Source organism: Pongo pygmaeus, chromosome 3, assembly GCF_028885625.2.
Source record: "Pongo pygmaeus isolate AG05252 chromosome 3, NHGRI_mPonPyg2-v2.0_pri, whole genome shotgun sequence".
Lineage (NCBI taxonomy): Eukaryota > Metazoa > Chordata > Mammalia > Primates > Hominidae > Pongo > Pongo pygmaeus.
In genome coordinates, this window is record NC_072376.2 from 121607919 (window position 1) to 121632112 (window position 24194).

A 24194-nucleotide genomic window follows, 5' to 3' on the forward strand; every position below is an offset into this window, starting at 1 on the left:
TCAACAATTAATATTCCAGAAATCAAAACTCCCAAGAAAGTGTGCTCCTTACAATAAAAATATGTATGGTTGAATTCCTAAATTTTTCAGTTCAATCTCAAGGAAATTCATGTTATACCACACTTTTATGATCAAATAATTCAAAGACAATCGAATGCAGGATGCTGAAGAAGATTCGGTAGAAAAAAAACCCACTCTGCTGGAATGGAAAACTGGAATATGCAGGACAGGGTTATAGACAGATATTTTAAGCCTTTAAGCATGTTGCCCAAGGGAATGAACTAAAAATGTAGCAGCTGATGTTTGAAGTAATGCCATTTAGCGAGTCCTCATTCACTGCCCTTGCCAAGTCAGATCCCTACATGGACTAATCAACAAATCACCAATCCCAGGAGAAAATATGAAGATCAAAGAACTTAAATGTAGTTTTACTAACTATCCATCTGCCCAATGTTAGAATAAAGAAAGTATGAATTTAACTCAGGGTGACATTATAAAAGCCACGGTAAATGATAAATTCTTGACTCTATTTTTAAAAACCAAGGAATACAGTATACCTATTTTCCATCAGTAACAGCATGTTAGATACCAAGTTCTGACCTGTATACTTTTCAACTTTTAAGTGTAGACATGAATTTGCCAAGAAAATCTTGAAGGACTTGTGAAAGAAAGATGATTTCAGACACAAATACCCTATAGAGTCTTGCTGGGTGGGGGCAGGAAAGGGGAGAGGCTATACTAACATGGCAGAAGGGGTTTTTAACCTGGGTAGTATTTACTCAACTTGCCTGATGATATAAGTCAGTGTAGCGCTTGTTAAACATGAAGAGTTCAGGGCCCCACCCAGTCCATGGTAGCACAGAAATGGGTATCTCTAATAAGTCTCCCAGGTGATTCTTATCAGGAAATTCTGGGAAACACTGAGCTAGATTCATGCATGGAATCATGCTATATATTTGAACTTTCAAAGGGGGTTGCAAAGTGATGAACACACTGGCATGGCATAAAAAATTTTCAGGATTTTGCAGATAGGATGTTTGCAGTACAGCTACTATAGCAAGTCCAAATGTGCTGGTGTTGGTAAGGTAGTATCCTGGGAATGCTACTGATTGAGGATACGATATTAAGGCCAAGGCTCAGTAGTCAGTGACTAATTTGAGATCCGTGGCTTTGCATGTGTGTGCACTTTCAGCAAGTGGTCTTGAGGTACTTGAGGTTAAATCCAGTGACAGAAAGACCAAATTTCAAGTCTGGACCTAAGTTCTAGTCCCAGATCTGTCATGAACTAGCTGTGTAATTAGGGGCAAATAACCTAAACTGTTTGGGCCTGAAGTTTATCATCTATGAAATCAGGGAACTTGCATAGATATCTATGAGGTCTTTTCAACTTTATTATTATCTGAAACTTATGATTTAAGTAAGAATTGAAGTTGTATGGACAAAATAAATTGTTGCATTTTAGAAATCAAAAGCATCTTGGGCATCTCCTAATCCAATGGTGATGACATATCTGAATCACTTATGAAATTAAATATCTTGGTGACATTATCCTTAGTCATTATGACCAGGCTGGTTTTTGGTGGTATCTTGAAATCCAAGAGTAGGGCTGGGTGCGGTGGCTCATGCTTGTAATCCCAGCACGTTGGGAGGCCGAGGCGGGTGGATCACCTGGGGTCAGGAGTTTGAGACCAGCCTGGCCAACATGGAGAAACCTTGTCTCTACTAAAAACACAAAATTAGCCGGGCGTGGTGGTGGGTGCCTGTAATCCCAGCTACTTGGGAGGCTGAGGTGGGAGAATCACTTGAACCCAGGAGGCGGAGGTTGTAGTGAGCCAAGACTGCACCATTGCACTCCAGCCTGGGAAACAAGAGCGAAATGCCATCTCAAAAAAAAAAAAAAAAATCCATGAGTAGGAAGCATTGATTTAGTCTAGATGGGGAAAAAGGCCCAGAGAGATTAAACGACTACTAAGATCACAAAGCTGATAGATGGGGCTCTCTCTTCTGACCACCTCAGATAGTACTCTCACCCACCCCAAAGTCTAATTCATGCTTCTGAGATACTGTTACTCACTGGCCTTACTGGAAGGTAAGGTAGTCTAAGAAGAATAAAGAGGCATGAACCCATTCTTGGGTGTCACCTGCCTGACTGGGAAAAGGAAACCCAGATTTCCTGAGTCAGACCAATACCTGCCACCACCCCTAGAGCTGGGTGGGCCAAAGAGAGCCAGCCTCCCCAGAGGAGACAGTGGCCTGCCTCTGGGCTTTGTGACACCTAGTGCCAACATTGCCTTTATGTGTCTCCCCAGCCCCTACCTGTTAGTTGCACCAACTCACTACTGAGGCACTCTCAGGAGTTCATGAACCTTCTTTCAAGCAGGGTTGAGGATGAGTTATAGAATTTTTCTGTTCAGAACCAAGTATCACATAGCAACAATAACAGCTGTTGTTTGACATTTATCAACAGCTGCACCAGATATTTTGCTAAGTGTTTTATAATCATACCTCATTAAGTTATCACAGCACTGTAAGGTGAGTTACCCAGTTGAGTAAATAAAGGATTAGAGAGGGTCCATAATCTGCTCAAGGTGATACGGCCTGGCAAGATTGAGATTAGAACATAAGTCTTCATCACGTATGCTCCCTGAAAGGGGGAGGTTGTCTTTCGGGCTTATTTTAATCTGACAGGATGTCCTCGCGGTCTAGACTAAGGCAAAGGACAGGTGGAGACCATCTTCATCATGCAAGCTACACTAATTCTGACAAAGAGGAGCTTTTCTCCCTTGTTCTCTTCTTAACCCAAAAGAATAGACTGCATGTAAGTGATGTGATCTTCTTCCCGGTATAGCACACCTGAAATACCCCACCCGCTTCTAGACCAATGACCTCTGGGCGAGTACAAAATTAAGATGCTGGAGAGGCAAAGAATTTAGATGTGGTATGACTACATGGCAAGCAAGAAATATCAATTAATAACATCCAAATATACAGCTAGAGACACCATTAAGAAAAGCATCTAGACTAGTCTGAGAATCTCATCAGATTCACTTCTAAATGGTTGACTTGAGTACATTATGATTTGTAATTTGAGAAGCTTACATAGTGACCAGGAAAAAGGCAAAATGAGGAACAATTTATCTCCAGGTGATATCATTTAAATTTGTTATAAGTCATTTTGTGTTATGAGATTTTAACATCTGGATGCTTAAAGGCTCAAAGATTATCAACATTACTTGACAAATAAATAAGACAGGACAGACATGCTTCTGTCATGCTTCTCCATGATTATCAAGGAAGCAGAAATCAAATAATCAAGGGATTTGTTGGATTACCTTTGGTCCAGGAAGTCCATGAGGTCCCTGAAAATGGAAAACAGAGCTTTTAATTAAGAATTGATTCACCGTTTCCCAGCAAGAGTGAATATTATATCACATAACAAAAGAGATGTGAGACAAGCATCTTCTTGTTTGAGCTATAGCTAGAGGCAGGCTAGTGGATGTTATTTATTACCCACCAAAAGTTCCTTCCAGCTCTTGGATTGCTCTGTAACAGGAAATTCATTAATAGCAATTCTGTCTGCTAATACCTTTGAGGAGGGAGAAATCCGCCAGGGTTACATGGAAGAAAGAAGTAGGAAAAAGAGGTATTCTGAACTCAAATTACCATTACAAAGTCTGAGTGGAATACGTGAGATGCTTCATGAGTTTAAATGAAATAAAAATATGACTTCAAAGAGAAATTTGCCAAAGAGAAGCCCCAGACTTTAAGTGCCAGGGAAGAGGAGAAGTTTTCCATTAACTCCTCCAGACCCAAGGTGTTGAAGAATCTAAAGGAGACATGAAGTGAGGAGATGACGCCCAAATTTGGGATTCTGTAGCATCATTTATTTAAGATTAAAGAAAAGATTATTATGTAGGAAAGCTAAGCATTATTATTTAGATTGCATTTATTTTTACAAAAACAAATTCCTCAAAGCTCTTGTAATAATTGTTTATCAGTGGAAGAAAGTCATAATGCATGCATGAATCAGGATTACAAAACACATATTTTGTAGAAAATCTAAATATACAGACTAGTCAACTTAAATTAACTAAGGTTACTGTGGATTGCTGTAAACCTTTCAAGTGATTTAAACAAACTCTTTGGAGAAAAGAGTATTTAAATATCCATCAGTAAAATTATAAAACTGCAAGAAAAAGTTTTTATTAAGCAATGCCTATATATTTGTTACATATGTCCACATTAGAATAATATTTTCCTTTCAATAAGTTTCAGATAAGCATTTTCAGGAAATGGCTGTTACTTTATCAGGTATTCTTACCTCATTTTAATAATGGCTTAAAATTCCTCTAAACTAATTAATTTTATGATATGAACAGGCTGTAGCATTTTCTAATTTAACCTTCTATCTTATAGTAGAGGGAGTATTTTTAAAAAGCCAAAAGTATGCCATTTGCTTAATTCTTAATGAACCATCTAGTTTTAAGAAAATGAGGTCACACTGGGCGAGGTGGCTCACATCTGTAATCCTAGCACTTTGGGAGGCCAAGGCGGGTGCATTACTTGGGCCCAGCAATTTGAGAACAGCTTGGGTAATGTGGTGAAACTTCATCTATTCAAAAAATACAAAAATTAACTGGGCGTGGCTGGTGGCATGTGCCTGTAGTCCCGGCTACTCAGGAGTTTGATGTGGGAAGATCACCTGAGCCTAGGAGGTAGAGGTTGCAGTGAGCCATGATCGTGCCACTGCACTCCAGCCTGGGTGACAGAGTGAGACCCTGTCTCAAAAAAAAAAAAAAAAAAAAAAAAAAGAAGGAAGAAGGAAGAAAGAAGAAGAAAAAGAAAATAAGGTCAATAATAATTGTTTATGTTATAAAATAGAAATGGAGCTAGTCACTGGCTATGCTCTTGGCTTAGATCACTCCAATAATGCTCTTTCTTGTGCAATGGGAGGAAAGAGTGACCATAATTTACTTATTCTGTAATACCGAAGTCCTTTCATTTATTGACACCTGAGAGACACATGTGACCTTCCAGCCTGCCTGACTTGCTCTTATTCTGCCCCAGTCAAAAGCATTTGAAGCACTCTGCCTTCGACATTCTAACTTTAACACAACTGTCATTGGTTTGACATTTAGAGAATTATACTTGCTTAATGGCTGCCTTCCTCACTGGACATCAGTTTCTTAAGGGCAGGGCCACTGTCACCATTGGCCACTGCAAGACACCTGCAGTTAACATTGGCCCTGGCTCAATGAATCAATCAAAGTATCATAAAAGTAAGAAGGATAAGATCTAACAATATATGTTATCTGAGGAAGTAAGCTTCAATTTTTATCATACTATTTTACAAATATTCTTTTTTAAAATTGACACATAATAACTATATATTTATGGATATAATGTGATGTTTCGATACCTTATACATAAATGTTCCTATTGAACATTTCATTAAAGAGTTCAAACCTCAAACTTTGTCAGAAACATTCTTTAATGGCTATTATTACTATTATTACTATTATTATTTTTGAGATAGAGTCTCACTGTCTCCCAGGCTAAAGGGCAAGGGCACGATCACAACTCACTGCAACCTCGGCCTCCCTGGGCTCAGGCAATCCTCCCACCTCAGCCTCCTGAGTAGCTGGGACTACAGGCATGTGCCACCATGGCCAGTTAATTTTTGTATTTTTTGTAGAGATGGGGTTTTGCCATGTTGCCCAGACTGGTACCTCCTGACCTCAAGTGATCGGCCCACCTCGGTCTCCCAAAGTGTTGGCATGAGCCATTGTGTTCAGCCGATTCTAAATCTTATTCTGCTGGTATCAGGTTAGATGAGTGGCCAGATAAAATGATTTGCCAGTGTTCACGCTGTAAGGTTGTAGTAGAGCTTGCTATATGTGTCTGTCTTTCCTCACCTTTATCGCAAAACTACTCTATCTCTTCCCAACATATGTGTTTGGGAGAGTGAATGACAACACTGTAAAGTTAATATATCTCAAAGCACCTGGTATTTTCCATCCATTTCACAGAAAGTAGTACAAAATACAAGCTGGCTGTTTAGAGGGATGTGTTCATGTTCTCTCTAGTAGCATGCTCATAAATAAGCAATTACATTTCAGGAAGAAGGGAAACTTACCATGGGGCCAGGTGGGCCATGGGGACCTGGTGGGCCTGGTGGGCCTATGATCTGTATGTCCAAAAAATAAAAATGTATTTGGTTACTTCATTTAGATAAGGCAGTTCAACTTGAATCTTGTGCTGGGGTTCTGCTAAGGCCATTAGTAGTTGGAGAGGAAGAAAGATACTAGAATAAGTGATGTGTTTGATTCTCTAGATTTAGAAATTCCCTTATGATAATTAAAAAAAAAACTCCAAAAAAAAAGTTCTCCAAAAGCCAGAATAAATGAAAACTATGTTAAAAGAAAAGGAAGCAACTAATTACCAAGAAATGCTATAATGTCACTACTATCAAACTCAAATATTTCACTAAGCATAAGCAGGGCTCTGGAGAAACAAACAAGTATGTTCTATATTCACAAAGATCTATCCATTGTTAGGAGAAAACCATTGATTTTTTTCCTCAGGATTAGACAGTCCTCTGAAAACCTGCTTCTACCTCAGACCTCTGATATACTTTGTCTCTCACTGTGCGAGGCTGACGGATGTTTCTTCTACAGTTTGACAAACCAAGAGGTTTGAGGTCTGTCTACTGTTGTGCAGCCATCTGGCAGAGGTGGAACAGGTAAGTAACAGGTCAGTGTGTGAGGAGGTTCAGGAACCATAGAAGTTCAGCCACCATGGACTTACAGAAGGACCCTGTGGACCCGGCATTCCAGAATCTCCTTTTTCTCCTTTCATTCCATTAGCTCCCTACAAATAACCATTAAGCAGAGTTAAGCAGGTAAAGTTATTTCCAGCGTAAGAGACAACTGAATTTTCTCCCCAAACCCATTGTTCTCTTGACATTTTATAATATTATGCACTTGCTACATAAAAGAAGGATTTATCTCCCTGAATTCTAGCTTAAAATAGCAAGCTTATTAAGATCCCTAGGATTATGGGTGATATGTAGAATAAAATATAAAGTAAATAAAAACTAGTTTGAGCTTGATTGGTTAAAGACCTACAGTGTTAAATACATTGAGTTATAAATGTTATATCTTTTATGGTGGTGTGCAATTTAAACAGCAAAGGTAAGTCTTTTAACTTAGTTTTTACTGACATTTATATACTTCCTTGTTTTATAAAAAAGTCTAAGGCAGTGGCATTTACTGCATTTTTTAAAACAACTTTTACATTTTCTCCTCCAAATTCTCAGTTAGAATTATGAGGAAAACCATAAAACACCATCTCATAGTATCACAGACACAGAGGACACTTTCCAGAGTAATTTGTTTTTTAATTGTCCTATATTTTTTGGCTCATTTCTTTATTATGGTTTATTTTACAATAACCAGTTACCACCATCTTATGCACACTAAATTAAAGTGAGCAACTATGTTTATTTTATTATCTTCTAGGGAAAACAATTCAGGAAAACATGAAGGCTTACTTTATAATTCATTTGGTTACATGCCTTACAATTTGAGTTCCCTAGAGTAATTAACCAATAATACCTCAAATATTTCAAAATAAAAATATGAGATGAACCAACTAGATGAGATTGCAGCTAATAATATAACTCTTTTCTGATTGTTTAATTTATCTTAATAAGAACATAACATAAAAAGTATAAACAAACAGAAAGTATAAACATACCGGCAATCCAGGAAGTCCAATTCCTCCTTTTTCACCTGTCATACCTGGGTCCCCCACGTCTCCCTTTGAGCCTTTGAGTCCCTAAAAATGATAGACAGAGTTGGCATGTAAGCAGCATAATGACCCCTGATAATTAAATCCTAGGGAAAATACAATTCCAGATCAATTTCGTTAATAGGTGGGTTCAATGTTGAGATGATTCTGATTTTTGTTTTTAGGTAGAGTTATTTCTTACAGCAACCTTCTACATGCAATCAGTACTATTTCTCCTTGTAATGAAATAGATTAAGTTCTATTAGGCCATGTAAGCGTGAAAAACATGAACTTAGGTTTTGACATAATTTCTCCTGATTTTGTATTTTTACCTGGCAGCTAATTCTATCTCACCAGACCTGAAAACAACTTAATAGATTTAATTCTCAACAATACAGGATGTATTTTGAACTGGGACCTAGTGTTATATAATAACAAATGTCCAAGTTTCTCTCGTCTCTACCCACTATACTCCCCTCCCTCCTAACTGCACACAAAAGTTCCAGTCACCATCAGTTTTCAATGGTCCAGTCTACAGACTGGTAAATCATTGGATCATTTACTGCATACTAACACTCAATCAATGCTTAAAAGTATGACAACCTCTTCACAGTGTTCTTATTTTGTTCTCATGATGTCTCTATGAGGTGAGTCAGAATGGTATTTTTATTCTCCTTTACAGTGAGGAAACAGATAAATATGCATTTTGAATGTTAACAAATCTGAATTTTGTAATTTTTTTTTTTTTTTTTTTTTTTGAGTTGGAGTCTCACTCTGTCACCCAGGCCGGACTGCAATGGCGCGATCTTGGCTCACTGCAACCTCCGGCTCCTGGGTTCAAGCCATTCTCCTGCTTCAGCCTCCCAAGTAGCTGGGGCTACAGGCATGTGCCACCATGCCCAGCTAATTTTTGTATTTTTAGTAGAGACGAGGTTTCACCATGTTGGCCAGGCTGGTCTCAAACTCCTGACCTCAGGTGATCTGCTCACCTTGGCCTTCCGAAGTGCTGGGATTACAGGCGTGAGCCACCATGCCTGGCCTGAATTTTATAATATTAATATTGACATTAATTTATATTTTTAAGCATTTTCATCCTAGGAAACTCATTTCAATATAATGATGGCACATTCTTCAGTAGAGATGATCATAGTTATTATGGTAAGGGGCTTCTAGGCTGCAGAAACCTGTTTATCTTTTCTTTATTAAAAACTATGGAGAAAAATTATTTATGGAAAGGAACTTTTCTTGTTAACTGTACCTATTTAATAGCATTCAGAATTACCCAATGGGTGAGGAGGTGCCTGAATGAATAGATGGATCTTACTGATTAATAAGACCTGGATTATTTTTAGGGATCTAGTGATAGCAGCAGGACGGCAACCCACTGTACTTAGTGATAGAAGAAGACCTTGCAAAGCCTACAGAAGAAAAAAAAAAGCTAGCTACTATATCTGTAGGAGCCATATTGTATATCATTATGCATGTCAAATTAATTACTTATGACCAATGGTCAGAGAAGTAACATAGACAGACTTTAAAATTCTAAGTGATCTATGATATAGCAAATCATCTAAGGTATCTATGTTTCTGTTTACCACATGTTCATTTAATATGGCATTATTATTATTTCAGCATATAACTCTGATAGTAAAAATAATCCTAAACCTAATTTTCCTATCTAATACTTTCTTCTGAGGAGTATATGTTCACTAACTGTATTAAGAATCCTTTTGATTTCTTATGATTTTCCTGATTTTAGCCATTTCTTGGGTAAATAATGGAAATCAAGAAAACACGAAAGATCTTGAAATTAACCCTTTTGATTCCATTCCAAATTCTGAATACTGTCCACGTTCTCCAACTCAGATTCTTTTAGGGCAGGGGTCGCCAAACCATGGCTCACAGGCCAAATTCATCCCAGGGATTGTTTTTGTACAGAGTGAATTAAAAAAAAAATTATTGAGGTGTTAACCAAAAATAAATAAATAAAAAGGAAACTTCAACACAGATTGTATGTGACCTGTAAAGCCTAAAGCATTTACTATCTGGACCTTTATTAACAAAGCTGGCCGACTTCTGTTTTAGAGGGAACCCTCAGAGATATACTACCATACTCTGTCAAGCTACAAGTTCCCTGCTTGTTTCTGTATTTTCTAAGGATCTAGGGATTAGGTGTCATCTTTATTTGGGAAAAGAAAACATTGTCTAAATAAGGCATATAGGCAAGATTTAGTTTTGTGGAAACTATGGTCACTGATTTTAATCTTGACATATTTGTATTCACTGACAAAAATTAGGCTAGTTTTACTAACTTAGTAATGATTTTACAAGTCTATTAAAAATTTGCAGGGGAGTCACTGGTAGGTTGATATAAAGTATTAAGAACAAAACTGAAGTATCATATGGCTTAGATGTTTTTGCAAAGAAAACTAATGTCTAATTTCAAACTAATTGCTTTTTAGAGTCAATGAAGTCTCTAGAACAAATGGTTAAAAGAAAGAGGGTATCAAATATCAATGCTCATGACATTTTGGCTTCAAACTTACAATAAAAGTAGTAATCAAGAATGATGTTTTAAATAATAGTATATATCTTTGAAAATTACCTGCTCTCCATCCATTCCTGGGATTCCTGGAGATCCTTGCTCTCCCTATTAAGATAAAAATAGATGACTTGCCTCCATTCTCATTGGTAACATACTGCACTACATAAAAAAATGATGCTAGTTGGTTAACAGCACAATTTGACTTTCAGCAAATACATCATAACCCAAGAATATTCTATTATAGCACATATCTAAACTAAGAGAAGTAATAATCTTTCTTCAAGATTATGTATAGTATTTATATGTAGCTAAGATCCAATGCTTTTAGTGTTTTTATTTTTTCTCCATGTGAGATGCAGGCTAAAAAAGAGTGGTCAAGGAAAACTGATAGACATAATTTGATAGCTGACCATATCCTACAGCAACAACCTATCTGCCTCAGTTAGTTAATTTTTTTCTCCATACAACCTCTCTATGATTTCTCTTACTTTCCAATTTCAGTAAAAAGGAAAACGTAACAGTTAACCTAAAAAAATAAAATGCAAAGCCCCATGAATTTTCAACAATATTCTAATTGGCACAGTTCAAACAGTTAGTTACAAATTCATGATTGTGAGTGTGTAATTTCCAGAAAAGCCTCACTGAAGGATATCATAAGTCAGATATCTTAATCCATATAAAATTACTTTTGGATCAATTCAATTTCTTATACTGTGCTATGAATGAACTAAAATTTACTATTCGTGTTATGATTTATAAGGATTTTTGACAAACTCAAAATATAGAGATTTTTGTTTGCTTTTTTAAACTGAAGATGTTCCATTAAAAGCAAATTTATACAATATGCCAGAAAGTTAATCGAACAGCAAATGTTTAGTCACTTTTCAGTTTTGAAAGGTGACTAAATAAATTCCTTGAAAAGTAAGCATTATTTTGTATCAACGAGTCATTTATGTGGATCCCATTACAAATATCCCCGAATCCCACACTGTGGAAACTTTGTAAAAACAGCTCTTCTGAGTGTGACAGGCCTTCCTCACAGACGGATTTCCAACGGAGCTGACCTGAGGCTATATTTTCTAGAAAGGCCTGTTTGGTGATACTATAAACCACAATATTGAAATGGCTAGAGCTCCTTTCCCTGGTAAAAACTTTAAGAGCTATGAGGTACAGCATGAAATTTGAGCTTTCCAGTGTTTAAGGAAGGCATGATCTTGTGGTTATAAACAAATGAAGCAAGAAAAGCGGCGAGGGAAGGGCCTTTTCTTATTTCAGATTTCCTGCTCTTTGTGGTAGCAGCAAAGTTTATTTTGCCACAAACAAGTCTGCTGAGGTTGGATGCACCTGGCTAACCCCTAGCTTCATTCAGAGTCTGAATACTTGTCAGCACTGTGGGTCCAATAATGATGGCTTTGCTAGGCTTTTCCCTTTAAAATATGACTCACAAGTGTTTAAAAGAAAAACACAATTCATGAGTTATTCATTTATCCTTCACCCCTCAAATGGGGTTTGTAAGAGTTATTTGATGTGTAGGGAATCAAACAATTCTGTGTGATAAATGAAGGAGAAATGCTAATTGAGTAAGTTCCCATTCAGTCTGAGTTCCAAGATCAGAAGGGGTTCTATACTTGACTCAGGCTACACTTTGCTGTCTCTTAGTCATAGCTACATTCCACCCCAATTATCCCAACCTTCTCAAGGACAGATCATGAAAAACATAAAGGACTATATCAGCTAACACAAGATCTCAATTATAAGACCATTGTGGGTTGGGTGGGGTAGGGATGACAGCATACTGGGAAGGATGGCAAGGGTAGGAGGTAAGCGAGAATGACTCAACCCTCCTCCATATTGCTTGGCTAGATATTCATCTGGGCAACTTCTTCCTGTCTTTCAGTTTCAACTCAAGGCCACCCTTGGCTGTTAAGACTTAGAGGGACCTTCTATGCACTTACTCTATTAATAATTGTACCTTTACTTGCCTATCTTCCTCCCTAGGCCATAAGCCCTTTATTGGAATTTCTTTCTAGTATCCTTACTAGATATTAGTCCTTATCATAGAGTAGAGGCTCAAAAATTACTTACTGAATAACTGAATTAATACATGAATAGCAATTAGATTATAAAACCAGGGGAATATAGGTTTTAGTGATACAGATTTTTTTACCTAGGAGGTCCTTTTTGCCTTTTTGGGTCAAAGAATGGGTGCCTTTGGGGCTTCTCTAGGCCTTTGGACTGTAGAGAAGAGAAAAGTCCTGGAAACCTTTGAGGTTTGTGGGAAATGAGATATGTATTTAGCTTTGGGGACAATTTTGGTTCTGGAGTCTTAGTCAAGTGAGGAGGTGAAATAATGAACTTAGACACTTGGTTGGTTCTACACAAAGGAAAAAAGAAATTGCAGATTTCCTTCTAGGATATCTAATCCAGCTCACCAAGATATTACTGAATGGGGATCCAGGCAGTGTTGCTCACCAAGAATAAAGATTACGTGTAGGTTTTTTGTGTTATGTCTCTTAGGGACCAGAATGTGCTGGAGAAATAGAAAGTTAAAAATCCCACACCTTATATTAATGTTATACATGAAATCTATTTGAAATTAGGATCTATGTTCTAAATATATAGGCAAGGAGCTCAGTAGTATTGTAATTTATATTCCTTTATATAATAGAAAAATAAGGTTTCTATATGCTAGATTTCTGTTTTTAAGTATCTTGAGAGAGTGTGAAAGCTGATACGTGTGCGTGTGTGTTATGATAGACTTAGCAAATAAACTGCCTTAAGAAGCATTAACAAAAGATGAATTTTGAAATAACTTGAATCTCCTACAAGAATCCAATGACGAAAGTCATATTTCAACACATGTAGCTCAGTTCTGAAAAGCCAGAATCACTGGCCATGTGTTAATTGATCAAACATGGTTGAATGACTAAGCTTCAGTTTGGAGGGATAAAGCCATCAACAAAGTTTAGATATAAGCAAGCAATTCTAGCCTTCTACTATTTTTAGTTGGTATGTTTCATTAGATAAGATTTAAATGGCAAAATGTCTGAAAGTATATAATAAAGAATGCATTATGAAAAATGATTCCTAAAGTTTTGATTTGTGAATGCACCATACTAAAACTTTTCTTACTCTTTTTATTACAAAAGCATTAGAAGCAAGGATCTTTCTTGGTGTCAAGTTAAATTTTCTCTAATCCTCCTTTAATTAAACATTTTCTTTTGTTTTCATACACCACATTTAGTGTTTTTTACATTTATAATTTCTGCGGAACTTGTTTTTCCCTTGTTTAATATCTTTTTTCAATGTCTTCCCCTAAATTAAATTTCTCTCTCCTTTTCCTATTTTCCCTTCTTCCTTTCTAATTTTCTATCTTCCTTCAGTCCAGACCTCAATTTCTTTTTTTCGCTCTCTAAAACAATACTGTTGATCTCAGCTTCTTCAGCATTTTGTAAGACTGATTTTCAAAGATGCATATACTTAATGTGGGATTCTCTGCACTGTATGTGACAAATGGAAACAAGTAAATAAAGAATAACCTTTGGCCCTTGTAGTCCTTGAGGTCCAGGAGGTCCAGGGGGACCCTAAATCAAGAAAAAGCACAGTTTTTAAAAGTAGTAATTATATGTATTAAAATTCATGCCTTAAATAGGCACACTATACACCTTCCTTATTTCTATCATAATCAGATATCCCCAAATATAAATTTGCAATGAGGAAAAATTTTACTAGTTACATAATTAGAAAAAAACACCTATTTATATGCTAAAATATTAACACATTTGAGGTCAAAATAATATGGAAGGTGCTTCTGGGTAGATTCGGTAAGGCAATGTAAAATTGCTGCCATGCTCCACACTCATCGTATTGGGATGAATTAGCCTATGAATATTAGCTTTGTTTCTACATACACTTCTTACCCCTCCACCCCAAAGGCTTTGATTTCTCAAACTCTAAAGAATAAAGCTATATTGTTCAGACAAGGCCAGAGACTTCTAAGAAAATTAGCAATCACTTTTTTCTTGACCTTTTCACTAAGCAGACAAAGTGATTCAACTGGAGCAAATGTAAAAGATTATTAATACAAGAAAACATAAAATTAAGTATCAGATAAAAACAATAGCTACATTAGTACCATTTTGGCTGGCATGCATCAACACCAAATACAAAACCACAAACCACAGAAAGCATGCAATAGGAGTTACCGTGACAGTTAAGGTGGTAATCCTCTGTTGGGAAAATGTGTTGACAAAGACAGAGTTATCTATTTTGTGAGCCAAAGTACAGTAATACATTTGTGAAATAATCAACATTTTGAATATGTTTGGCTAGTCTGATATCTTATAAGGATTTGACAAGATACTGAGAACATATTACCCTATCTTCAATACAGTATAGTTGTAGAGATTTTTTAAAAATTATTTTTAGAATCCTATTTTAAAAATCTATGGCTGAAGAAAAAGAAATGTCAAAATTTTAATTCACCTGATTGAAAAAATAATGCAGTAAAGTCATATATGCTAGAGGCTTGTCAGTATAATTGTGGATTGAGAAATTTTGCTATTGATAAAAGCCCTATTCTACAGAGTACTTCATTAGAGAAAACTGAAATACCCAATTGCATATTTTTTCTCTTTTAGTCTGCAGCTCATTTGTTGCATTAAAACTAACTTTGTGTGTGTGTGTGTGTGTGTGTGCCATAACTAAAGAAATTAGTCGACATAGAATTAATCTAATTTCCTTTTTTGGGCGTTCCAATTTTTTTGTGAACTTAATCAGAAAAACAAGTGAGTTTTTAAAATTTATTTATTGATTGATTTATTACACTTAGATTCTGGGATACATGTGCAGAACGTGCACATTTGTTACACAGGTATACACGTGCCATCGTGGTTTGCTGCACCCATCAACTCGTCATCTACATTAAGTATTTCTCCGAATGCTATCCCTCCCCTTGCCCCCCACCCCCTGACAGGCCCCGGTGTGTGATGTTCCCCTCCCTGTGCCCATATGTTCTCATTGTTCAACTCCCACTTATGAGCGAGAATATGCGGTGTTTGGTTTTCTGTTCCTGGGTTAGTTTGCTGAGAATGATGGTTTCCAGCTTCATCCATGTCCCTGCAAAGGACATGAACTCATTCTTTTTTATGACTGCATAGTATTCTGTGGTGTATATGTGCCACATTTTCTTTATCCAGTCTATCATTGATGGGCATTGGGGTTGGTTCCAAGTCTTTGCTACTGTGAAGAGTGCTGCAATAAACATATGTGTGCATGTAGCTTTATAGTAGACTGGTACCAAAACAGATATATAGACCAATGGAACAGAACGGAGGCCTCGGAAATAACACCACACATCTACAACCATCTGATCTTTGACAAACCTGACAAAAACAAGCAATGTGGAAAGGATTCCCTATTTAATAAATGGTGTTGGGAAAACTGGCTAGCCATATGCAGAAAACTGAAACTGGACCCCTTCTTTAAACCTTATACAAAAATTAACTCAAGACGGATTAAAGATTTAAATGTAAGACCTAAAACCATAAAAACCCTAGAAGAAAACCTAGGCAATACCATTCAGGACATAGGTATAGGCAAAGACTTCATGACTAAAACACCAAAAGCAGTGGCAACAAGAGCCAAAACTGACAAACAGAATCTAATTAAACTAAAGAGCTTCTGAATAGCAAAAGAAACTATCATCAGAGTGAACAGGCAACCTACAGAATGGGAGAAAATTTTTGCAATCTATCCATCTGACAAAGGGCTAATATCCAGAATCTACAAAGAACTTAAATTTACAAGAAAAAAAAAAACAACCCCATTGAAAAGTGGGCAAAGGATATGAACAGACATTTTTCAAAAGAACACATTTATGCAGCCAACAAACATATGAAAAAAAGCTCATCATCACTGGTCTTTAGAGAAATGCAAATCAAAACCACAATGCGATACCATCTCACGCCAGTTAGAATGGCGATCATTAAAAAGTCAGGAATCAACAGATGCTGAAAAGGATGTGGAGAAATAGGAACACTTTTACACTGTTTGAGGGAGTGCAGACTAGTTCAACCATTGTGGAAGACAGTGTGGCAATTCCTCAAGGATCTAGAACTAGCAATACTATTTGACCCAGCAATCCCATTACGGGGTATATACTGAAAGAATTAATCTAATTTCTTAAACTGTTAGAGAACTGTAACAAAATATACCGTGTCTAAGTCTGAATCTCTAAAACATAATTCCTGATCCATGAATCATATTTTTGAATTAACATTTTTCTGGTCTAGGTTCTGTGCTGAAAGTTCTATGGGGTTGATAACCACTTTATGAAATCACAGAGGGGAGAACATTTCCTTTAGGGACTCTGGTCATAGAGAAACAATATTCAATTACATTCAAACTCGTAGATATCAGTTGAACACCATCCTTCTGTTTTCCACTATTCCACTCCAGTTTCTGATTTGAGCTGTTGTTACTGTTTTTTTTTTTTTTAAATTGTTGTAAAAGGTAAAATGTCCACAAACTGGGGGCAAGGTTATAAGAAAAAAATAAGGTCCCAGAATTTTACACCACCAGATCTGTGTAATGTAATTCCATTCAGTTTATGCTTCAGGAATTCACCTAGAACAAGAATTGGATTTGTAGTTATGATAAAGCTACTTTTTTTTGTTTTTCCTACAGTGTAGAGAAGTCATTTAAACAAGGCTATTAGAAAATTAAGGAGTAGAAATAATTTCTTTATCATTGTCTTCCAATTTACATGTTACTTTTTAACTAGAAAACAGGATCATAAAGCCCTAAAAAGGAAAGGGAGCTTCAAATTTGAGCTCTCTGAGGTTTTCCAACATGTGCCATATATTAATTCATTTTTCACCTGAACATAATGCTAGTTTGTATTTTTTTAAATTTAAGGATAACAACATGTTTAATAATGAGCTGCAAAATAAAAGAATATTATTAATAGTAACTGACCTAACGGAATTTAAATGATTTTGTTAAATAACTATGTTTGTGAAACTTTAAAATTCTTTAATGTTCCATCCAGCTAATAGGTTTCAGTGACAACAAACTGAGCTAACTTCACAAATACATAGTCTTGACCATCATCTGGAAGCACCAGTATGCAGACACAGAGAGAAGTCCTAACGATGTGGCTCACTGTGCATTTCTTATATGTGGTAAATCCAAGTTAAAGCTATATAAACTCAACAGGATTCTCTCTTGAACTCAAATAATGATTTGAAAGTCAGAATTTTTGGTGATGATGGAGAAAGACACGGCATTCTCTAGTGAGACACGATGTGAAATGGGAGGCATGAACTACAGAAACTGCAAATTGGGTAAAGCCCAGCAGCCTGCTTTGTGATTTATTCCCTGAAATGTTTATCTGAATCTCTTTAGAATTAAAGGTTACTTTCTTTCATTTCTCATAATGATGAAAGCTTAAACTCGCCCATGATTCATACTAGAGAACAGGTTTAGTTTAGATGGCGATGAGAATTTTTTAAAGAGTCAGTTAGGAAACAGAGGTTTTACTGCTAATTTGTGGAAATTTAGCCACCTTAAATAAAAATAAATAGCTTATGGCAATGTTTATGTAAATCACAATCTTCAATAGAGGCAGCAGTAAAATTTCATACTTCTAATATGGTATGATTATAACTGTAATATATTTCTATTTATCTGATTATCCTAGAGTATTTTTGGCAGATTGTTTTAAAAGGGATAATAATGACATACCTGCAAAACTGTAAATATCCATCACTGGTTAGAGAATTAAAAGAATAAATGTCTACCATCTCTTCTCAATCTAATGTATTAATTTTATGAGGGACTCAATTCACTAGAGCACTATGTTAGGGAAACCAATAGTTTTGATGTGAAAAGATAACTATAAGCTATTTATAAGCATGGCAAATAGTTGCCTCACAACCAACCCAATAAGAATAATAAACCTTTAGGTTGAGACATAAGCATGAATTAGTTGACTATGATGGATATTGACTGTTTTGTAGTCATATAGAATTAAAGATGAGAAAAAGAACCAGAGGTATATCTTTTCATATCGAAATATAGGTGTCACATTTTTTAAAAAGTACAATGCTTTTAGGCATATCAGTAAAAAGTGTTCAGAAGCTCTGAAAAATTACCCTAAGAATAGTATTAGGTTTCATGGACTCATAGAAAAAAATTTATTCCAATAACATCTTTATTTTGCAGATAAGATCAATGAAGTATAGATACATTAAGCAATTTCCCCCAAATGACTGAGCTGATAGAGGGGAGATCAAAATGGAGATTTCCGTTTTAGACTAAGGATAGCTTGCCTCACGCCAGGCCCAGTTCATGCAAAGAATGCTTTGAGAACTTGATCACAGTGTTGCAGAAAATGCCCAATTATATTGGAGCAGTTCTTGGAGGATAAGACAGTAGATACCTCTTAAAGGTGGTAGCAGGAATTATGGGGCCATTGAAAGTAGTTCAAGGGCAATTTACAACATTGCTAACAAACTAAGTTTTTAAAAAGTCCCTATATTTTATAAGAACTTTGAAAACAGTAGGCACATCAAAACTTTGTGTTCCCTGTCTCTGTCTCCCTTTTTTTCCTTACATAGTTATCAACTTGTGGGGAAAAGGGAATAATTTAGAAAACTAGTTCTAGAATTTGACAATAACCCAGAGGCCATTACTTACATCGAATCCAATTACACAGTGGAACACTAATTCAAGCTCCTGACTAAAGATACTGTCCAAGCAACATTTCTCCAAGCAGTAAACATGCTTCTTTTTGTATTTTACCAGAAGAAAAATAATGAAAAGGCCAAAAAATAGTCTGAGCTGAAAATGGATGAAAAAAAATGACTTAGTACTCTACTAGTTAAAAATGATAGTTGTAGCAAAGACCCTACACAGAGGTACAGATCTGTCATAATTAGATTGTGTTAGTAAAATCATAAAGATGGAAAAATAATTCAAACAGGTACAAAGTGGCAGAGAAATATTTAAAACAACTAATTTGGCTTACAAGCAAAGAAATGGCTTGTACATGTGAATTAAGTATACTTATTCAACCAATAACCATTTACTTAATATTTACATATCTAGTTAATATAAGCATAAAATGTTTTTCTGTCACCAAGCTTACAATCTGATAAGAGGTAAGACTAAAATCAACTATGGAGTTTGATTTTAAATGGTAAACCACTAGCACCCCACTACTAATGTTTAAAAGGATTAAGAGGAAGAACTCATCTGAGTGGCAGCAGTGGATTGTTGTGTAGAATTTATATGGGAAAGAAAGGAAAGAAGAATGGGATGAACACAGGCAAAAAGGAGGAGACTTGTATGGATATGATAACAATGATTATATCAGGGGGAACTCTGCTGTGGAGAAATGAAAAGTTCTCCACAGGAAGGGCATGACTATAGAGGCTTAAGATGGAGAAGACTGGGCTTGATAGAGCAGGCAGTAGGGGGGTCATTAAGGTTTCTGAGCAAATTAGAACCATCGAAGCCATGATCATTTATAAAAATTAATCTTGGAGTGATACACAAGATGAATTAGAAGGACAAGGAGGCACTAGGGAAAGAGTCATTGGTCAAGGAGCTGTTGCTGTATTAGGCATGAAGTAAACAGGATGCGGACTCAGTTGGGAATCGAAAGAACAGGCAATCTCAAGAGATACTTTGAAAAAGGAAACAGCAGCCTCTTGGTGAGATAGAATAAGTAAAAGACTAAGAATAGTTTTAAAATGACTCTAAACTTTCTATTCCCTCAAAATTGAGATTCATGGTATCACTAACAGAAACCGGTCACTTAAAAAAGGGACTCATTTGGTAGGTGGGAAAGGTAACCAGTATAATTGTGTGTATTGGTGGAAGTTGATAAGGCACTCATACATCCATAATGGAAATATTCTTGGACAGCTGGGGGCATACACCGATTATATCTAGAGATGAAAGAATTGAGAGCCATAATGTGGAAGAACACAGAGGGAGTGACTGTACCAAGAAAAGATCAGAGACTTGAGGATACCAAAAACTAGGGAATAGACAGACAAATTAGAAACACCAAAATAAAGGTGATATGCCACAGAAGAAAAATGGAAAAAATGGAATGAAAGTAGAAGGTCGGAGAGACGAAAAAAAAGTTTCAAAAGGAAGGTGGTTTAATATCAATATCACAAAAACGTCAGGGGCGATGAGTCCAGTGGACTTAACATAGAGGTTATAGTTGACCTTGTAAGAGAAGATGCAACAGAATGATGATAGAGGCTAGAATGCAGGAGTCTAAACATGAAAAGAATGAATAGGAAGCAAAGGTGATAGAGACAAGCCACATAGCCTGTTGCTTACTTAATGAGAAGAAAAGAATTATATGATAGCAGTAATAAGAAATACAGAGGGCTTACTATGTGCCAGGCACTGTTTTAAGAGTGTAATATATATTGTGTCATTTGCTCTTCTCAGCAAGGCTATGAGGCAGATACTGCTACCATCCTCATTCTGTAGACGGGAAAACTGAGGCACAGAGAAGTGAAATAACTTGTCCTAGGTAACACATTTAGTAAACAAGAGAGCTGAGATTTGAATGCAAGAAGCTCCAGCCCCAGAGGCACAGAGCTCTTGATTGCCTTGCCACATTCCCTCTGCAAGCAAGGAGGCAAAAATTGGCCAAACTAACACAAGGTTTATCCCTCATAAGGCTTAACTATATCTGAAGGTGGAAGGGAAAGGAAAGAAATGATTGAAAAATGCTACAAATTAAAGAAGATAAACTGGGGCAGAGAGAAGGGGATGGGTTCTTGAGAACAGGGAGAATGGGTGCCTTGAGCAGTGGAGTCCTCTGAGGATAGAGGGTGTGGAAGCTCATATTTGCACACATTACATGGGTGCTCCTCAGCATCCTTCTCAGTGTGTGTCAGGGCAGGGACCAGTCACTTGCCTGTAAGGCTTCGTGGAGGTTGCCATTGTAGTCTATGATCTCAGTGGCTCCTGGATCCCCTTTTTGACCAGGTGGACCCTATGACAAAACCAATCAAGGGAAAATCATGGGTATTAGCTTAGCATGTAGGGTGGATTGTGGCAGAAACAGAAATACAACTCACAGCTCTCTCTGACCATCATTTCCCTACTAAGGCCCAACTGTACTTTAGAATATATAAATAATTATGTTCAAAATGTATCCTTATTTCAAAGGAGGCAAACCACTTCTTATATCCTGTCTTTGGTAGGTTCAATATATGAAATCTGATAAAAAAATACAATTTAATTTTTGAAACTATTTTCTGAAAATTACAATATAGGCTACTCTGATGTGACCTGTAAAATTTTGTTTGCTTTATTCATATTTATTAAAGCATCCTCTAACCTTTTGTTCCTCATCCATACCTCATACATTGCTTCCTCATTCTTTTTTTGAGGCGGAGTCTCACTCTGTTGCCCAGGCTGGAATGCAGTAGTGTGATCTCGGCTCACTGCAACCTCTGCCTCCTGCATTCAAGTAATTCTCCTGCCTCAGCCTCCCATGCACCACCATGCCCAGCTAATTTTTGTATTTTTAGTAGAGACGGAGTTTCACCATGTTGGGCAGGCTGGCCTTGAACTCCTGACCTCAGGTGATCCACCAGTCTTGGCTCCCAAAGTGCTAGGATTACAGGTGTGAGCCACTGCACCTGGCCATCATTATTTAAAAAGATAGAACATTGTTCTGTAGAAAAATACTTGGCTTTCCCATCAGGAATGAATGCCACAAAAATTAAACAAAATAGGGAACAAACAATAGAATACATGTATATTTTTAAGACTTCTACCCTACTTATTATATCTGCTACTTAATTTCCATTAGTCATGTCATAATTCCCTGACTTTTTTTTTTTAAAAGACGCTGAACGCATGGGTTATTGCTTTCTTTATAATTGAGTTAATTGAAAAGTGGAAAATTCCATTAGCTGGATGGGAACAGAGGGAAAGTAGACGGGGGAGTTCTTTAGACCTTCTCAAAGAAGCTTAGTTTATGTGTTGGAATCCCTACATGCACTGCTCCTGGTGAGGAAAATAAAGGAGGTAGGAGTGTTTCGGGAATAATTACAGTAGTCTACCTCCAATACTATTATTGAGTATTATTCATATGACATATCATATGAATAGCCATGCAGACATAAATTCAAATCTGGGATTGTAGGGAGCAAAAGTTTAGAAGGATGACAGAACACTCACCCTTGGTCCCTGAGCTCCAGAGTCCCCTTTGTCTCCACGATCCCCCTTTTCCCGTTGGAAAGAGAAAAAACTTAATTAGAAGTGGGGGAATCTAGAAATCTCATGTAAGAACGTGTTTATACCATACAGAAGCATCTTTAATATGAACTTCTGAAGTGAAAAACAACAGCAACCACCACCAAAATAGCAAATGCTTTTTTAAGATGCAGCTTGAAAAGAATTAAAATTCCTTTTTTAGTTTTGAAAAGGAAAAAACTCCCTTTTCAGGTAATAGAGTATCTTGAAACAACAATATATATGGTAACTGTCTCACTAGGTAGGATCTGCAAAGGCAAAGCAAGTGGTTTCTATGGCACCCAAAGTAAGCTTTTACCTTGCAGATTGAGCCATGTTCTTCCTTTTAATGAAGAGATTTGGGGCAAAGGGAAAACGAGTCAACAATTGCTTTTCCTCTGAGAAGAAAAGTATAGATAGTTGGGACAAGAAAGGAGCAGAGAGCTCATTCTAGGGAGAATTAGGAAAGGAAGGTCACAGGCTAGGTCTCCCTCTGATGATGGGGATCTAAGGAAAAGTTCATCTGTAGGTATAGGCATTTTAACACTCAGTGCTGAAGTGGACAGCAGCCAGCTGGAACAGGTTGGCAGGGCTGAAGGTCAGGGGCAGGGCAAACCCAGCTCTCTCTCTTTTTTCATTGCAGTATGAAATTTATCTGAAGTTTCATTGATGGTGGCATTACCTCAACTGTAGAGCAGCAGGAATAGTCTAAGCCCTCAAAATTCTTAGAAACATAAACTGAAACTTTGGAGAAGAGATTCGAACCTGTGTAGATTTAAAGGTTCTTTAAAACAGTCTTAAATTGATAGGGTTCTTTTTCTGTATGGACTTCAAAGCATTTTTATATGTCTTTCTACAGATTCCTATAAACTGGGTAAGGATGAATAAAGATAAGCAGGAAAAAGGATTATAATTCTTCCCATCCACAGTATGCTAATAACATTGATCATAATAAATTTGCTATGAATGAAGCATTAATAATCTTTGCTCTCTGTTTTCTTCATCTTGCACACATTTTTTTCCATGTTAGTAGCTAACAGCATTTTAAATAATATGATTCTGCTGACAGTATATATGTTATTGCAGATAGTATAAAGAGTATGATATAGAGGAGAATTTCAATTGGCAGTTAAAATTTTAATGCAACGAAGGGAGTCAACTAAAAAGCAGAGTGTAATTTGAGCATTTATCACAAAGATAGCCAAGAAATGAAAAATTAGATTACACAATAAACAATTTAAGGAAAGTTCTTAATTTTTTTCAAAGAAGCTATTCCTATGAAATAGGAAATACAACTTCTCTTAAAGAATTTTCTGAAGCACTAGACTATTCAAAAACAAGCAAGATGAAACAAACATATTGTTTTGAGATATCATCATAGGGATACTGCAGTCCCTTTTGCAATAAGTATTGCAATTCCACTGTGTGAAAGAGTTTAATCTAAAACATGAAAAACATGCCTCTGTGGCAAAGGCAAAAAGCACAGATCTTGAAGGCCTCATGTTATATTTAAATTGTTATCTGGTTACTAACCTTTGACCCCTTTGGGCCTCTAGTTCCTGATTCACCTTGTTTCCCC

The 24194-nt window shown here is 36.5% G+C and overlaps 1 protein-coding gene across 5 annotated transcripts in view; it reads right to left on the reverse strand.

The window, feature by feature from the left end:
• The window catches only part of COL25A1 (collagen type XXV alpha 1 chain), a 511707-nt gene that overhangs the window by 29597 nt on the left and 457916 nt on the right, over positions 1-24194 (reverse strand). For 4 of the 5 annotated variants that reach the window (XM_054485599.1, XM_054485598.1, XM_054485600.1 and 1 more), the window contains 9 exons: positions 24149-24193; positions 22562-22606; positions 21288-21365; positions 13876-13920; positions 10397-10441; positions 7759-7839; positions 6808-6870; positions 6137-6187; positions 3333-3359 (listed from right to left, as the gene is read on the reverse strand). In XM_054485599.1, coding sequence (XP_054341574.1) covers positions 3333-3359; positions 6137-6187; positions 6808-6870; positions 7759-7839; positions 10397-10441; positions 13876-13920; positions 21288-21365; positions 22562-22606; positions 24149-24193 — 480 coding nt within the window. Of the gene's footprint in view, positions 1-3332; positions 3360-6136; positions 6188-6807; positions 6871-7758; positions 7840-10396; positions 10442-13875; positions 13921-14541; positions 14566-21287; positions 21366-22561; positions 22607-24148; position 24194 lie in introns of all 5 variants that reach the window. The other variant, XM_063663967.1, reaches the window with a different exon arrangement.